This window comes from Mus pahari, chromosome 3, assembly GCF_900095145.1.
Source record: "Mus pahari chromosome 3, PAHARI_EIJ_v1.1, whole genome shotgun sequence".
NCBI lineage: Eukaryota > Metazoa > Chordata > Mammalia > Rodentia > Muridae > Mus > Mus pahari.
Window position 1 is genome coordinate 14,424,355 of NC_034592.1, and position 14,775 is coordinate 14,439,129.

The 14,775-nt window shown below is 53.9% G+C and overlaps 1 protein-coding gene across 2 annotated transcripts in view; it reads right to left on the reverse strand.

The window, feature by feature from the left end:
* Sardh (sarcosine dehydrogenase) overlaps nucleotides 1–14,775 on the reverse strand; it is a 62,118-nt gene that overhangs the window by 15,560 nt on the left and 31,783 nt on the right. For both annotated transcript variants that reach the window (XM_021193846.2, XM_029536306.1), the window contains 2 exons: nucleotides 12,757–12,904; nucleotides 8,900–8,993 (listed from right to left, as the gene is read on the reverse strand). In XM_021193846.2, coding sequence (XP_021049505.1) covers nucleotides 8,900–8,993; nucleotides 12,757–12,904 — 242 coding nt within the window. The remainder of the gene's footprint in view (nucleotides 1–8,899; nucleotides 8,994–12,756; nucleotides 12,905–14,775) is intronic.

Here is a 14,775-nt window from a genome sequence, read left to right on the forward strand (position 1 = left end):
CAATTGAGGAAGACACCCCATGTTCTCCCGTGGACTCCACATGCATGCACATACCCATACACTCTCATCCCTGCATGTACTTGTGCACACACACACATATTTGGACAGTCACATACAATACACACACAAGAAAAATAGATAGAGGGAACAGAAGAGGGTGGCCTAACATAAACCTTGTGTCCATGCATCAAAATAAGCAATGGTGCCTCACCCTCACATGGCACTCTGCCACAGAACTTACCGTGGTCCTAAACCACCTCACGGAACCCCAGCACCCATCACCACATAGCAGCACCCCTCACCACCTCATGGTACCCCATCACCACACAGGACCCTGACACTACATGGCACCCCATTACCACACAGAACCTCACTACCACGCAGCATAAACCACCACATGGTACCTCTCTGCTACACAGTACCCCACCACCAAAGAACTCCACCATCACAGGGAGCCTCATTAGTATGTCAATTTCATGTGTTCTATATAGCTATTAAAATTAATTAAGAGGGACAGTCGTGGGGAATTCTCTAGGACTGAAGACAGTGAATGGGAACTGCATGAGCAGAAACCCAAATCCTGCCTAGGAGACGTTGAGGGGGCCCAGCCCTGGGGAGTGAATGGCAAGGGAGGGCTGTCCTGAGGAACCACCAGTCTCATCAGGGCACCTCAAAACACAGCATCTTTAATCAGACCCCAAGGAATATCTCTAGCATGCCTGTCACCCAGAAGCCCACTCCAAAGTGACTGAACACTCACGCAGCTGAGCACAGGGTCAGGACTTGGGTTATTTTGGGAGGATGCACTGCTGAACAGAAATAGAGAGAGCCCAGACTCTGACGGCCAGGCAGGCCAGCCTAGAGTGTCCAGGCAAAACATCCTGTCCAAGGCCAGCTCTGCCTCCTGCTGGGAAAGGGGCACTTTGAATTAGACCCATGAGGGTGAGACTGCAGAGAAATCCCTGTCCCCACGCAGGGATGGCACTCTAGAGTTAGCCACTTGGTAGCAGTGTACAGGCTAAACACTGCAAATAAAGAGCAGCTTTCATAACTCGGCTGGAGGTGATGCTCTCGCACCCCAGCTAGGACAAAGCACCCAGGAGCCTCTTCTCCTGGAAGGTCCTGGATGTCCTGAGAGAAGAGTTCTGGCCATTCCCTGGTGACCATCCAAGTGGTAACAGTTGCTCATTAGAATGGGTAGAAGAGATCTCGCCTTATCCGCCATCCAGCACCATGTCCTTGCTGGACGCCTAATGGCCCTCAGCGGTCGACAGACTCAGCTCAGCCCAGCAAGGCGAGAGCCCAGAATTTACTAGCAAAGCTTCCAGACCACCAGCCCAGGGGTCTTCACAGTGGAGGTTTGGCCATATCTGCTCCATCCTAGACAGTATCTCTGAATCGAACACAAATGCCAAACCCAGGGCAGAGCAAGGCCCTGAGTCTCCATTCCATGATCACCTGCCTTCATACATCCCAGTGGCTCAAAAACACAGTCCCAGGATTCTAACCTTTGCAGTTCAGAGACACTGCCCCGCCCTCTTGGCAGTCAGCTGACATAGGATAGATGAAGAGTCAGCCACCCTGCCAGCGCAGGTGCCATAGGGCCAAAATTGTAGGACGGCGCAGACTTCATGGTTCTCCCCTGACAAAAGACCTTGCCTTTGAGTCTCAGCTTCTGCCAGCAAAACTGCAGAGAAACAGCCTTTGCTTCCCAGGGGTCCTACATGTCACAATCACCCTGAAATACGGGCAGGGAAGAACCCACTTGTTGAAAGTCGCATGGAGGCATGTGTCTGGGAGGTGCTGGGAGGGAGAAGTGCTCTGTAACCTGTACCCATCCTCCTGGTGTAAATGTCAGCCAGCAGGCTGCTCTCGGGTGACTCGCAACTGAGCAGATAGCCTATTGATAACCCTGGTTCTATAAGTTGGATACGCACCAAGGCAGCCGCAAAGACTGGTAGCAGAACAGGATTCGTCCTGATAGTCCCAGGTGCAAAATCTGAGCCCAGCTCAGAAAGACACACCTCTACTCTTGAGTGTTGACATCTTTGGTCAGAGAAGGATCTGGAACTCCAGTCACAGGGTTGGGGGATTCGACCCCACATCTGGTACACTGCTGAACTTCACGCCCGCTATGCATGGAGAGGTTCAGAATTGCACTCAGCCTCGCCTCCGCTGCAGCTTGAAGACCCTAGTGGTGCCAGGACAGGGAAGGCCAAGCCATTCCTGGGAAACTCCCTGAACATGTGCCAGAGTGGGGTCTCAGGAAGACACATCCTGCCTAGGCCTTTACAGTCACACTGGCCCCAAGCACAGTAAGTACATGCCCCAGACTCAGTCATCCTTAAAGAAATGAGGGCCTTCCCAGAGGCCCAAATCCACAGGAGAGGGGAAGGAGGCTGGCGGTACAACTGGAGGAAAGTCCATCCTAGCCCTCAGGGGACAGCCAAGATACTCGAAGTGTAAACGCACTAGCCAGGGAGAGAACTTGAGCCAGTGCACTTGTCAGGCTCGAAGGGTGGGAGGTGAGGATGGTCGTGATTCTCATGATAATGGTACCAGTGTGCTCAGGGAGATGGTGCTGCTGGTGGTGGTCATGATGTTGGTGGGGGTGGGGTGGTAATGGGCAGTGGTGATGGTGATGGTACTTGTGGTGGTGGTGGTGAGAAAGACAATGGCCATCATAATAATCAACACTATCATAATGCTGTTGGTAATATGGCTGGTACTGATGATGGTGGCAGTAATAGAGGTATTGGTGGAGGGGTGATGATGATGATGAAATTTCCCCTGGATTCTGAGAGGTATTGGTGGAGGGGTGATGATGATGATGGTGATGGTGATGGTGATGGTGATAATGATGGTGATGGTGATGGTGATGGTGGGAATAGTAGTAGTGATGATGGCAGTGGTGGTGGTAATAATGATAAAGGTAATGGTGGTGACGACAGTGATGTCGGTAGCGGTAATGGTGGTGGTGGCAGTGGTTGTGATAAAGATGTGGTATTAGTAATGATGAAGGCATTGGTGGTGGTAGTAATAGTGACAAGGGTGATGGTGTTGATGGTGGCTATGGTAATGATAAAAGTGGTATTGGTGACTGTAGAGATGATGGTGTCAATCACCGTGATGAGAAAGTGACAGTGGCAATGGTTTTGGTGGCAATGTTTGTGGGTCTGGTGATGTGATGGTATAATATGGTGGTGATGGTGGTCATAATGACTATAATCCAATCTTCTAGAAATGGGCATAAGCAGACAGTACTTAGCCCACACTGCCTGAAGTCTCACCCACAGTTGCTGGACCTGGGGTCCATCCCTCTGGCCTGCGGAGAGCCAGCCATTCCTCTGAGGAAATCCCTGTTTCAGCAGCTCTGACCTGAGATCCTTAAATCCAAGTAGCTGGTAAAAATGCCTGCACCCAGACAAGAGCAGTGGGTCACAGAAACCTGGAGAGAAAAGACGTACGCCACTCCCAAATTAGTTCTAAAGTCAGCACACACTGGGGTTACACAGGGTGACCCCACCTCATTCCAGCCATGCTGTGTTCCTACATTTTTCTGGCAAGCATTTTATCCTCCACTGACAGCTTGAATAGTGGCAGGGAACACATGCCCACACCGCGGATGCCGTATCTCTCTTGGCTGCGTCACGGAATTAGAGCAGAACATTCTACGGCTGTCTAAGGAAGGGATCAGCAGATCTGAGCTGGCCTCCCAGCACACGTTTCTAGGCAGCTGTACTCTATGTGAATCTCGCTAGGACTCCATAGTTTATCAAATGCATGCAGTGTGAGCCTGCTCTGTCCTGGGCAAATGGAGTCACAGCAGTGACAAGCTAGGGCTTCTTCACTGCCAGGGAAGAAATCCAATTTCCTCCTGATTTGAAATTAATTTTCAGAGGGAAATTGCTTTATTGTTATGCCTTGAGATGACTCCCAGCCTGGGGCCTGCTGGTTTGCTAAGAGGGGCCTGTTCTCTGCTTGGGGGCGGGGTGTCCTCAGCGGAGGTGCCAGAAGTGTCAGAGAACACCATGTCTGACCCAGAACTGGCTGAGCTGAGCTCTGGGAGACTCGCTGGGAAAGCTCTTTCCCGCTGGGGAATCTCGCTGGCCTGGAGGCAACTATGTAAGGAGCAAAGGCAGCTGGTCTGTTGGCTGCTGAGTGGCCACTCACTTTCCCCAGCCCTCTTCTTCCTCTAGGAATCCAAAGACTGTAGATGTCTGGCCCAAGCACAGGCACCTCAGAGAAGCGCTATGGCAAAAGTCAGTGTGTGTGGCTGGGCATCTCTGACCAGGTCCTGTCATGAGTGGAGCCTGGCAGCCACAGCAGGGTCCTGGGCCTTGGTCCACAGGACAGGGTCTGCGGAACTTGGCGCTTACCAAAGTCATTGCTCACGTCTCTGCTCGACCTGGCATTTGCTGACTACGCAGACACACACATTCCTCTCCTGCAGCTGGTGGGCTAGACGCCAACTGATCTATAAATACGTGGCCTGGCTCCATGTTCTGGACCCAGAGCCCCCACATGCTGATGGACAGTTTGTCAACACAGTTTTAAGCCAGCACAAGATACCACTTAGAATATGAAATTTCCCCTGGATTCCGAGAGGATTCAGTATTTGAGCAGATTTATGTGATGCACCACAAAGCATGTTTGACATTGTCTAGACTTTGTACTATTGCCGAGGAAACTGAGGCCTAAGAAGGCAGACATAAGACTCCAGGCCAATATCTACCTCCCATTTCTGAGGGTCAGGGTAGCGCAGAAGTGTTGGTATATACTACACTTTCATATCTGTTGTCCAGTTCCCTGTTCCCTCCCCCATTCGCCTGTGTGTCCCACCTCTGGGGTCAGGGCAGTGGCCAGCCAGCCTCTACAGCTTGAAGTGCCATCAGAGGCTAAACTGTCACCTACTGTTGGCCAAGTTATGGAGAGGCTTAAGCCACTGAGGTGTGTGTCCTGAGCCACACTGAGAGACAACTTTCCAGGTCAGCCCAAACTACAGCATGGACGCCACAGGAACAATCTTGTTCTCTTTGGCCTAACCCTCTTTCGGGCCCTTGGGAGAAGGTGGGGTCACCAGGACAGGAGTCCCTGGCAGGGCACAGTCTTACGTAACCTCAGCTGCGGCCTGTGCCTCCACTCCTACTCCAGCCCACATGTCCCTGGAGCTCTGTTCATCAATGACCCGGCGAGCCTTGTCCTCAGAGATCCTCCCGACTGTGTGGCCATGACCTCTGAGGAAGTAGGATAAGAGAGAATAGCTAGCTATGCTCAGGACCAGGCGTCAAGCGTTCCTGGGTGGAGAACACCCCACGGCAGGATTTTCTTGTGTTACAGTGAACCACACGTTATGAGACCGGCTCAACTTCTCAGGGGAGTGGCCCCCAGGCTCATGGTTGCTGGCAGCTGAGCAACAAGACACTAACATCTCTATGTCAAACTTAACAAAGGCCCAATCTGCCCTGTGAGCACTTCCAGGGACTCTCAGTCCGTCCCCTGGGCAGTGGTAGCCATTCTCCACTGCCCTGAGCTGCAGCTGCAAGCTCCCTTGAGCCTATGGGCGGGGATGCACTCACAGAGAGCGGGCTGCACCTTCCTCCTCATCACTAGGTCTGGCCCAGTCCCACAGGTGCTCCTAGCCAACACATCTGGAATTCATTCTAGAGCCAGGGGAGGGGCTGCTGGGGGGGCAGGGAGCTGTACAATAGGAATAACACCAAGGGTTCAGATCCAAACACTAGAACTCTGATGTTCCACACTGGTGCCATATGCACACGGTACCAGGAGGTACATTGGCAGAAACTGCCAGGGAGCCAGTTTTGACGAGGCATTGCCCATGTCTGGCCTCAAAGACATGGGCCCATCCATCTGATAGTCCCACTGTGTGACCAGCTGGTTGAAGTTAGATCCGGAGTCTTCCAATGTTGGATACTCTCTTAAGTACCATGTTCTCCTGGGCATGTGATCCTCGGGGATCCGCAGGATTCTGGGCTTCCCAGCTCACTGCACATCCAGTCTCCCCAAGACAAGGACCCTGGTCTTAAGAGCATGTCTTCTCCTCTCCTGCCAGATTTAGGACAGCACTGGAAAGGGGTGTGGCCAAGAATAAGGGGGTAGGGCAGGCTGTCTGACTCAGTGGGTTCACTTACCAGTTCCTTTCTCTGGACAGAAAACTCATAGCACCGTGTACAAGGACATCTGCCGCTAGGCTGCTTCCAAAAGAAGAAATGGACCCCATGATGTTTGAACATGGGTACCACTAAGGCAGGGGAGTGGGCACAGGTTCTTGTCTATTGCAAAGAACAAGCACCACTAGAGAACAAAGCGATGTGCGGACCACGGCCACTGTGCGGAAAGCAGGCCTGGCACAGTTACAAACAGGCCGACGCTGTCATGGAGTAGACACACCAGCCTCTAGGGATGGATGGCTGAACTTTCTTGAGTTTTCTCATATTTTACAACACAGCCAAACGTTGGGTGACATGTGCTGGTCAGTGTGTCTTTGCCACATGGAGAAGGCCATCTTTATGTAATCCTGCCATGGGCTCTGTACCATGGCCCTATTCCGGAGCTGAGAGAAGCAAGGCCCAGTGAGATCAAGGTTATGTCCCAAGGTTGTGCTCCAGAAGTGAGGTCTGATCGGGCTGGGTACCCAGCCTTTGCTGCACAGCTACGGTTGGAAACAGGATGCTGGTGTTTGTGGCTCGCTCTTTCTTTCTTTCTCCTGCTTGTTTTTTTATAATGCTGGGACGGGGTTGAACCTGGGCTTTCACGCATGCCAGACAAGCACTCTACCACTGAGCTACAGCCCAGCTCTGCTTATTTGTTATTTTGAGGCAGGCTCTTACTAAGTTGACCAGGCCGGCCTTGAACGTTCAATTCTTCTGCCTTGGTGTCTGCACAGCTGGGATGGCAGGCCTATACTGTGAGGCAGGCCATGGGCATTATTTCACATGTATCTTATGCCACCATGAGTCAGCTTGGCAGAGGCACGAGTAGCCAGTGAATACATGATCCCCAGACCAGACACCTACTTTGGGGCTTGGCCTGTCTGTGACCCTGGGCAATATGAGCTGTGTCAGCTCAGCCTGGGCCCTGGCCTAACTCCCAGACCCCAGGTGAAGATTCCCGGGCAGCCTGGGAGGGCTGGGAGGCAGCCATGGCCAGGACAGGGTCCCATGGGAGGAAGCAGCTGGACTTGGGAACCCCACGCCACTCCCCCCACCCCACGGTGGTCCTGCTAGTGGTGGGAGGGTGCTGATCTTGACAGGAGGGGATATATTCCCACCTGGTCTTCCCTCCACGAACATCCAAACCACACACAGGCTGAGGCTGTGCCAAGCCTCCGCACAGTGGAAAGGGGACACGGCTTTCCTTTCCTCCACACAGCAGAACCCAGCCCTGATCAAAACTTGACTCTGGATGCTGGATATACCAACACAAATGCCACCAGGATGCCCTCATGAACAACCCAAGCTAGAGTCTGAAGGTCTGGAGGTTGCCATGTCCTAGGACCCCACCACACTCCTCTTTCAGAGCGCCTACCCTCTCTGGTCCAAGCAAGCAGCTTTGCACTAATGAGGCAGGAAACAAGCTAGCCAGAGAACCCCCACCCCACTTCCTGAACCCTGGTGCAGCTTCCAGAGAGGAGGTGGAGTGCAGCCCACGTGGCGGCCTTTATCACCCGCTCTTGCTGGCAGCATCCTCCTCAGCACTCAGCGCCACTCTGTTTATTTGCTGACAGGTTCCAGCCTGGTCCCAGGATGTCTGGCCTCTCTGTGGGCAGGAATCTCATTCTCCAACTGATAGTCCTCCACATCTCTCCACAAGAAAAAAACAAAACAAAACCGAGAGATGGCCAAGTAGAGAGAACAGGACATGCCTAACATGTCCTTGCCCCGCGGCAGGCATGTGTGTCACCAGCACAGATCTTTGTTTTGGGGGTCATTGTCACTTGGGCAGCCTGGGCAAGACATCAGATTCTCTAAACTCAGTCTAGGGAAGTAACATGCAGTACAGCCAGGGCCCTGCAAAAGCTGTGGAAAATAAATGATCCAGGATGACCTTCGAGGGTAAGCCAGCCTTGCCAGGACACCCCTCCCAGAGTCACCACTAGGGGGCACTGCCCAGACCTATGGGCAGAGGTCAGGATCTCTAATCTCCCCTGGGAGGGGATAATGATACTTGGTATATGGCACCATCAGCCTCTCCCTCAGCCTTGAGAATCGCAGATGGAAAGCACAACGTGTATTCTCCAATCAGGAGACTGAGGCCCAGGAAATGGGAGGGGCCAGCCAGGAGCTAGGGCCCAGATTCCCTACCCAGGGTCTCCCGGAGAGCCCTGGAGTCCAGGGGACCCTGATGAAGATGATAGCCACAACCGCGGAAGAGCTGGGCTTTGTCACTTGGCATCGAACTTCTAGAAACTAAAGCGGAGTTGTGTCTGATCCGGCTCCCCCACATCTGCCGCAGCAGGAGGAAGGAAGATAGTGTAGACATTGCAAGGAAGGAGCAGTCGCCTCCCCAGGGGGTGTGGACACCTACAGAGAACTGTCAGCTGTCCCCAGCCCTGTTGTTTCTAGGGAGGCAGAAAAGCGGGTCACTCTGGCTTAGACATCCTCTGCCGCTTTGAGGAGAGGGCACAAAGGCATCTGTGCAAGCTCTCCCCAGATGAGCCCTGCACATGCCAGGCACCAGGAGGAAATCACATGGCACTGCATCTGATCCCATCATGCCTGTTTGAGCTCCTTCCTGTGTCAGGCTGGCTACCAGCATCTCTAAAGGGCCTTGGGAGTTGAGGCCCAGGGAGATAAAGAAACTTGCCCGAAAGTACCAGACTCCCAGGCCCACCCTACCACACTCCAGCCCCCAGAGGCCGACGGCCACTGCTACCTACCAGGTGCCCGGCGGCCCTCACCAGCTGGTGGGTGGAGAAGGGGAAGGCCTCGTTGCTCAGGTCAGCATCAAGCACGTCCTGCAGAATGGCACGGCTGTGAACAAGGACAGAGTCGGTGAGTCACAACCTCACCGGGCCAGTGGGCCAATACCAGCGGGAGCAAGACAACAAATCTAGACTGTCTGGTAGGCACAGGCCACAAGTGCCACCATATGAGAAAGCTACCTTCCTGTGGGCTTTCAGGGAAGCCGGGCTATAGGTGAGCTCTTGCTACCGGGTGGTCATATGCAACCACCAAGCCCCCTGGATCCCACCTGAGTCACAATGGTGGTCACTGAGAGGAACTGGCAACGGTACCTCTGTTTTAGATAGCAGAGTCAAAGGTCACGCTGTGGTGAGTAGACAGGACCCAGCAGGGAGCATAGGACACTGCACTGCTCCCCCACCTCCATTACCACCACCACTGCTGTCACTGCCACCGCCACCGCCACCTGGTGCATCCACCAACCAAACCCAAGGGTCTCGGCCTCACAGGAGTCACAAGGAGACAGAGGGATTAGAGTCCCAGCCTGGTGGACAGGAGAACAGGGCCATGCCTAGTGCTCATGGCCGGGTGTCCTTACAGCACTGGACACATCTTCTTCAAACCGTGTCACATCACAGTGACTCACATACTGTCCAGTCCACTGCTTTTCTAAACCACATCATGCTCCGTCCTCACATGTCCGTTGCTACTCTGAGCTGTGCTGCTGAGGTACATTCTATTGTTCTGCACTGGCCTCAGTCAGTCTCTCTCTCTCTCTCTCTCACCTCCCCACTCTGCTGCAGCCCAGCTCAGGCCCTGCTGCTGTGAAACAGATCCTGCAGGCCCATGCCCCAAGCCCACTTCCACAAAGCCCACGCACCCCCTCCCAGATCACCTCTCCTGTGTCTCTCCATATTCTCACCCTTGTCATATTTGACCCTCTGTCACCCTTCAGCTCTTGATCCATCCAGCAGTCACCTCCTCTAGGCAGTGCCCCTGGATTCCCTCCCCAGGGTTCCCTGTGTGACTACAGAGGCATCTGCCATTTTTCTCTCCCTTTGCTGTGCCCAGCCCTCTAAGCCAGGGGTTCCATGCCAACAGGACCCTATACCGCCTACTACTTGAACACAATTATCTGGCGAGTAATTGCAAGCATCTGGGCTCAACACAGGCAGAAGAGCAAGTACCCTAGGCCTGGAGACACGCCCACTTCTAACCATAAGGGGTCCCAGGGGGCTGCAGCAAGTGCTCAGAATTGCAGCCAGCCCAAATCCCCACCCCACAGAGCTGGGAGCTGCCACCCACGCCCGCCTGAGGTGCTCAGCCACTGCCTTCTGCCAAGATCCTTATGTAACCCCAGCCCCACGTGGTGTTAGCCCTAGAGGTTCAGCTCTGCTCTGCTGCCTCCAGACCTCCTAGAACCCAGGCTCCCACAGCCCCGGGGCAGCCACACAGCAGAGAGATAGCCTGGAAGAATACAGAGCTGTGTTTTCTTCCTCGTGAGGCATAGATGCTATTACATACAGCCTCTAAAGTGGAGCTTGAAGGACTGTGACGAAGGCTGGGATGTCAGCCCCAGAGGACAGCCACCCAGGTCTGCCAAGGTCACAGCCCTTCATTGGAGAACAGGTGTCCTGAGGAAAGAGCCCAACTGGAGTCCTAGGGACCAGTCCCAGCACCTCCTGGGCCTTGGCCCTGGCTGCTAAGTGGAGCTTTAGAGAACCCTCATAGAATCACAAAACCATGTGTCTAGCACCCGGGGCTCATGCTGAGTGACAACTGTGGCCATTCCACATAGCTCTGTGTGCCCCCAGCAACTACGGGAGGCTGTGTGAATGGAATGAAACTCATCAACTTGAGAAATATAGCTGACAGAGGGGTCAAGAGCCAGGTGAAGGCTCGGCAGCTGCTGGACGGTACCTCCCAGAACCCAGGTGCTGTGCTAAGTGCTCCCAGAACCCAGGTGCTGTGCTAAGTGCTCCCCACGTAGGTGAGGAACTAGGCCTGACTGATTTGAGCTAGTGACATTACTACTTATATGGGAAACAGGAGAGCCTTCTGGAAGAGGTGAGAAAGAGGTTGGGGAGTGGGGAGCTGCCAGCCTGAAGGCTGCATCTTGATCAGACTGCCTGGTATCCTCACTCCTTCCATCCCGCCTCACCCACTGGCCTCCCTCACTCTAAAAATAGCCTGTTCCTGTCCAAGGTCACCATGCAATGAAGCTGGAGTCTCCTTCAGGCCAGGCAGGGCCTCTAATGCAGCAGGTGGAACCCTACTCCTTCAGGTTGACATATGGACGCCCCCCAAACCCAGGGGGAGTATTGAAAGCCATGCCCACAGCACCGGCCCCTGAAGCCAGATGCTAATCAAGCCTTCTAAATTCTGGAATAAATGGTTTTTGTGTCCCCAGCGGTTGCAGTGTCCACAGCACTTGCCCCTCCCTCTTCCTGGCCTCCCTGAAAGCTCAGCAAAGGTTTGTTTCACCTGGCGCCCCTCCTGCTCTCAGAGCAGTGGGCAGGATCTGGACTCAGCAAGAAGCGACTGGTTTGGTCAACCCTAAGGTGCCAGAAAATAGTCACCAGAGCAGGGTCTAAGCACACTAGCCAGAGTCCCAGCAGGATACCCAGGGAGGAAAAGATGTCACCAAACAACCAAGTTTGTCATACTGATCCCCTGAGGGTCCCTACCCCCAAGAAGTGACCCTCTTCTTTCCTGTCCCTCCCTTCCTCCACTTTCCGTCTAGGCTTGGGGGCTCTACCAAGCACGGGCGCACCTCTGCGCAGCACATGGCAGGCCCTGCTGGTTACCAAGGTGCAGCTTCTCAGCCGGTTTGACGTGGTGACTAGCGTGTTGATAGGATATGAGAACACCTAATAGGTCAAGGGGTTTCCCACACCCTTCTGCCTTGCTTCCAAGAAACTGTGCGGCCCTGGCAAATGTCTCTACCTCTCTTCCATCAGTAAGAAAAAAAGCCTTCACAGCCACCTGGGATGTTAGCCACGTCACCCTGCTTGGACTGGAGGGACATTAGGAGATTGAGAGGAAGAGCATCCACGTGTTTTCCCTGCAACTCTGACGGTAGGCAGCACGGGCAGCAGATAGAACACAAAAGGAAAAGTAATTGTCCCATGATCTCCTTCCCTCCCTCTTCTTCCCCTTTTGCTCTCTCTCTCTCTTCTCCCCCCCATCCTTCCCCTATCCCTTTGAATCTGTCTGTCCTTCTCCATCTCTGTCTCTCTCTGCCTCTGTCCTCCTGCCCCTTGATCCTGACTAAAAAAAAAAAAAAAGAGCCCTTGATCCCTTAGTTAACTGTTTCACAGATATTCCATCACAGCAACAGAGCAGCTCCCCACCCCTCCCCCACCCCGCTGCTTCTCCCTTCCCCCACCCTTCTCTTCCACAGGTCTCTGAGCAGCGACAGCAGTGCAGGCCAGGTCAGCTCCACAACTGGCTGGACTCAGTTGGTGGCTGTTCACAATGCACAATGTTCCTTCCTCCCTCCTGTTTCCCTACCCTGCCCCTCCCCCCAAACTATGCCAGAGTTATCTTTCCAGGCGCACACCTGCCACACATCCTTGTGCCTGAGACCCTCAGTAGCACCCAGGGACCCTTACGGGATCCTCTGCGGAGTCTTCACTGAACACAAGGCTATAAAGTCAAGCTGATCCTGGTACAGGGCTAGCCTAAACCTGATACTTTGAAAATTGTTTGGTCCCAAGTCGTCAGAGCATCCAATATTCAGAGGAGTGGCTGTGCCCATGAGCTGCGCTGGAGGGACTGAGGCCGAGGTGAACCCAGACAACCCAAGTATCAGGTCCTGATCCCCTCTCACCTGGCTGGGCCCTGGATACTGAGCATTCCTAGATCTTCAGAACTATCCATAAGCTGGCACCGGAACTCCTGGTCCTGTAGCACCGTGTTTATGTGGGACCAGTTGTGTTGGGCCACAGCCCCACCCACGGCCAGGTAGTAGCAATCCCCTGGAGAGAAGCAACAGGTTCAGAACAAGACCTTGGAACAGGGAACACAGTGAGGGACCCCAGACTCTTACTGAGGCAAGTGTATAGCTTGCTTCTGGCAGTGGGCAATATCAAGGGCCTCTTCCTGCTTCTTAGAAAAACAGTTAAGACTCTGGTGCCTTCAGGTCTGAGAAGGGCATCTGTCCTGCCTCAACCACTAGGGTAAAAGTGGACTCAGACAAGTACTTTCCCTCCTGTGTCTCATGTCCTTATAGTTCCCATCATAATACACGCCATACCCTTGGGCTCCCTGCCTCACCCAGTGTATTAACAGAGCAACTCCCCCAGGCTTCAGAAAGGGAGACAGAAGTTCAGAGAGGAGACATGTGCTGGAAACACATGAAACCCGCTGTCCCAGTGGCCATGGACAACTACAGAGTCACACTGGCCCTGGGACTCTGCCCTTGGACACCAGCTCACTTCCACCAGGAATTCTGGGAAAACGCTGCCTCAGAGCTTAATGACCTTGGACAACTCTGTGGCCTTAGATCCAGTAATCAAGCTCACCAACCTCCTGGTCCCATCAGGGATTCAGGGTTCACAGAATTGTCATTGGCGGGGTGCCAGGAGCTGGGGCAGTCAGGTATCCCCGAATCTCTCATTGTGCTTATCACCCCCTTAGACCTGAGTGGGTGGAGCCTGGCACAGAGGAGGCAGGGTGGGAGGCTTCTATGTGCCCCCCCCCATCTTTCTGACTTCCTTCTTCACTGACTCTTACAAGGTCCCTTTGTGTCACAGTGCGGGCCCTGGAACCTGGAAGTCCCTGAGCCTCTTGGCCCTGTTCACTTGCTTAGGCAGCGGGAATGTAACAGGAATCCCCTTACAGGGCTCAGGAGAAGATGCAAAGCCATGGCAGGCGCAGGAAGCAGTGTCTGGAACGTTTACCCACTCTGCTCCCCATCCCTTTTAAGAGTCCCCTACTGTTTGTTCTCCCAGCTTGGGTGCTAATTTCTTGGAGGAAAGGGGGAGGCTGGGGCTCACACTTGGTAGACTCAGCCCCCGTCCCATGCCCCAGCCACACACACAACAGAACTAGACCCGCTGCAGCCTGGAAGATGCTGAGTCCTGACAACGTCCATAGTCTGGCTGTGCCTCCGCCCTGTGAGTGCTGGCACCTGAGCTTCTTTCCTGTCTAAGGAAGGGATGGCTGACAGCACAAGCCAAGAGCCTTGGTCTCTACCCAGGAGGTCCTGATGGAGGTTCTGGGGCCAGGATAACCTAGCCTCCCTGCCCAAAAGCTTCGAGCTAGAAAGTCCCTTCCTTCCTTCCCTCGGGGTCTAGTTTAGAAAAGGAGCAGAAAATGTATCCAGGGAGCTATGGAGCCTTGCACCCTCTTCCTTCCTACAGCCCATCCTTGACTCCCCTGTCATTGTGTGCTAGGACACCTTGCCTGTTATTCCAGACCCATCCCAAAGGCCTCAGCCTTTCACAGAAGAGCCTCTTGGCATCACTCATGCCTCCCTCACCCCCGTATCCCATGTGTACCCCAACTGACCCCAGCCCTGGCACATTATCACTGGTCTGCTCAGCCTGGACTCACACCTCGTGGTCCTCTCAGAGCCCTTGAAGTCCTCGCCCCCTGCTTTTGCAGCCCCTTCCTATGGGACTTGGATCTATTGAGCAGTGCTTTGATCCTACCCAGCCCTCTCCCTCCGTGGCCAGGTAGTGTCATCTCCTGGAGCCCCTTCCACTCCTCACCATGAAACTACCTCCTCAGTAGTTGTCTGAATCTATGACAACCAAACCCAAGCACTGAACCTGTCCCTCCACCCCATCTCCTCTCAGCAGTGATACACCCTGAAGTCTCCTCTGAGCCATGGGTGGGCAGAGGC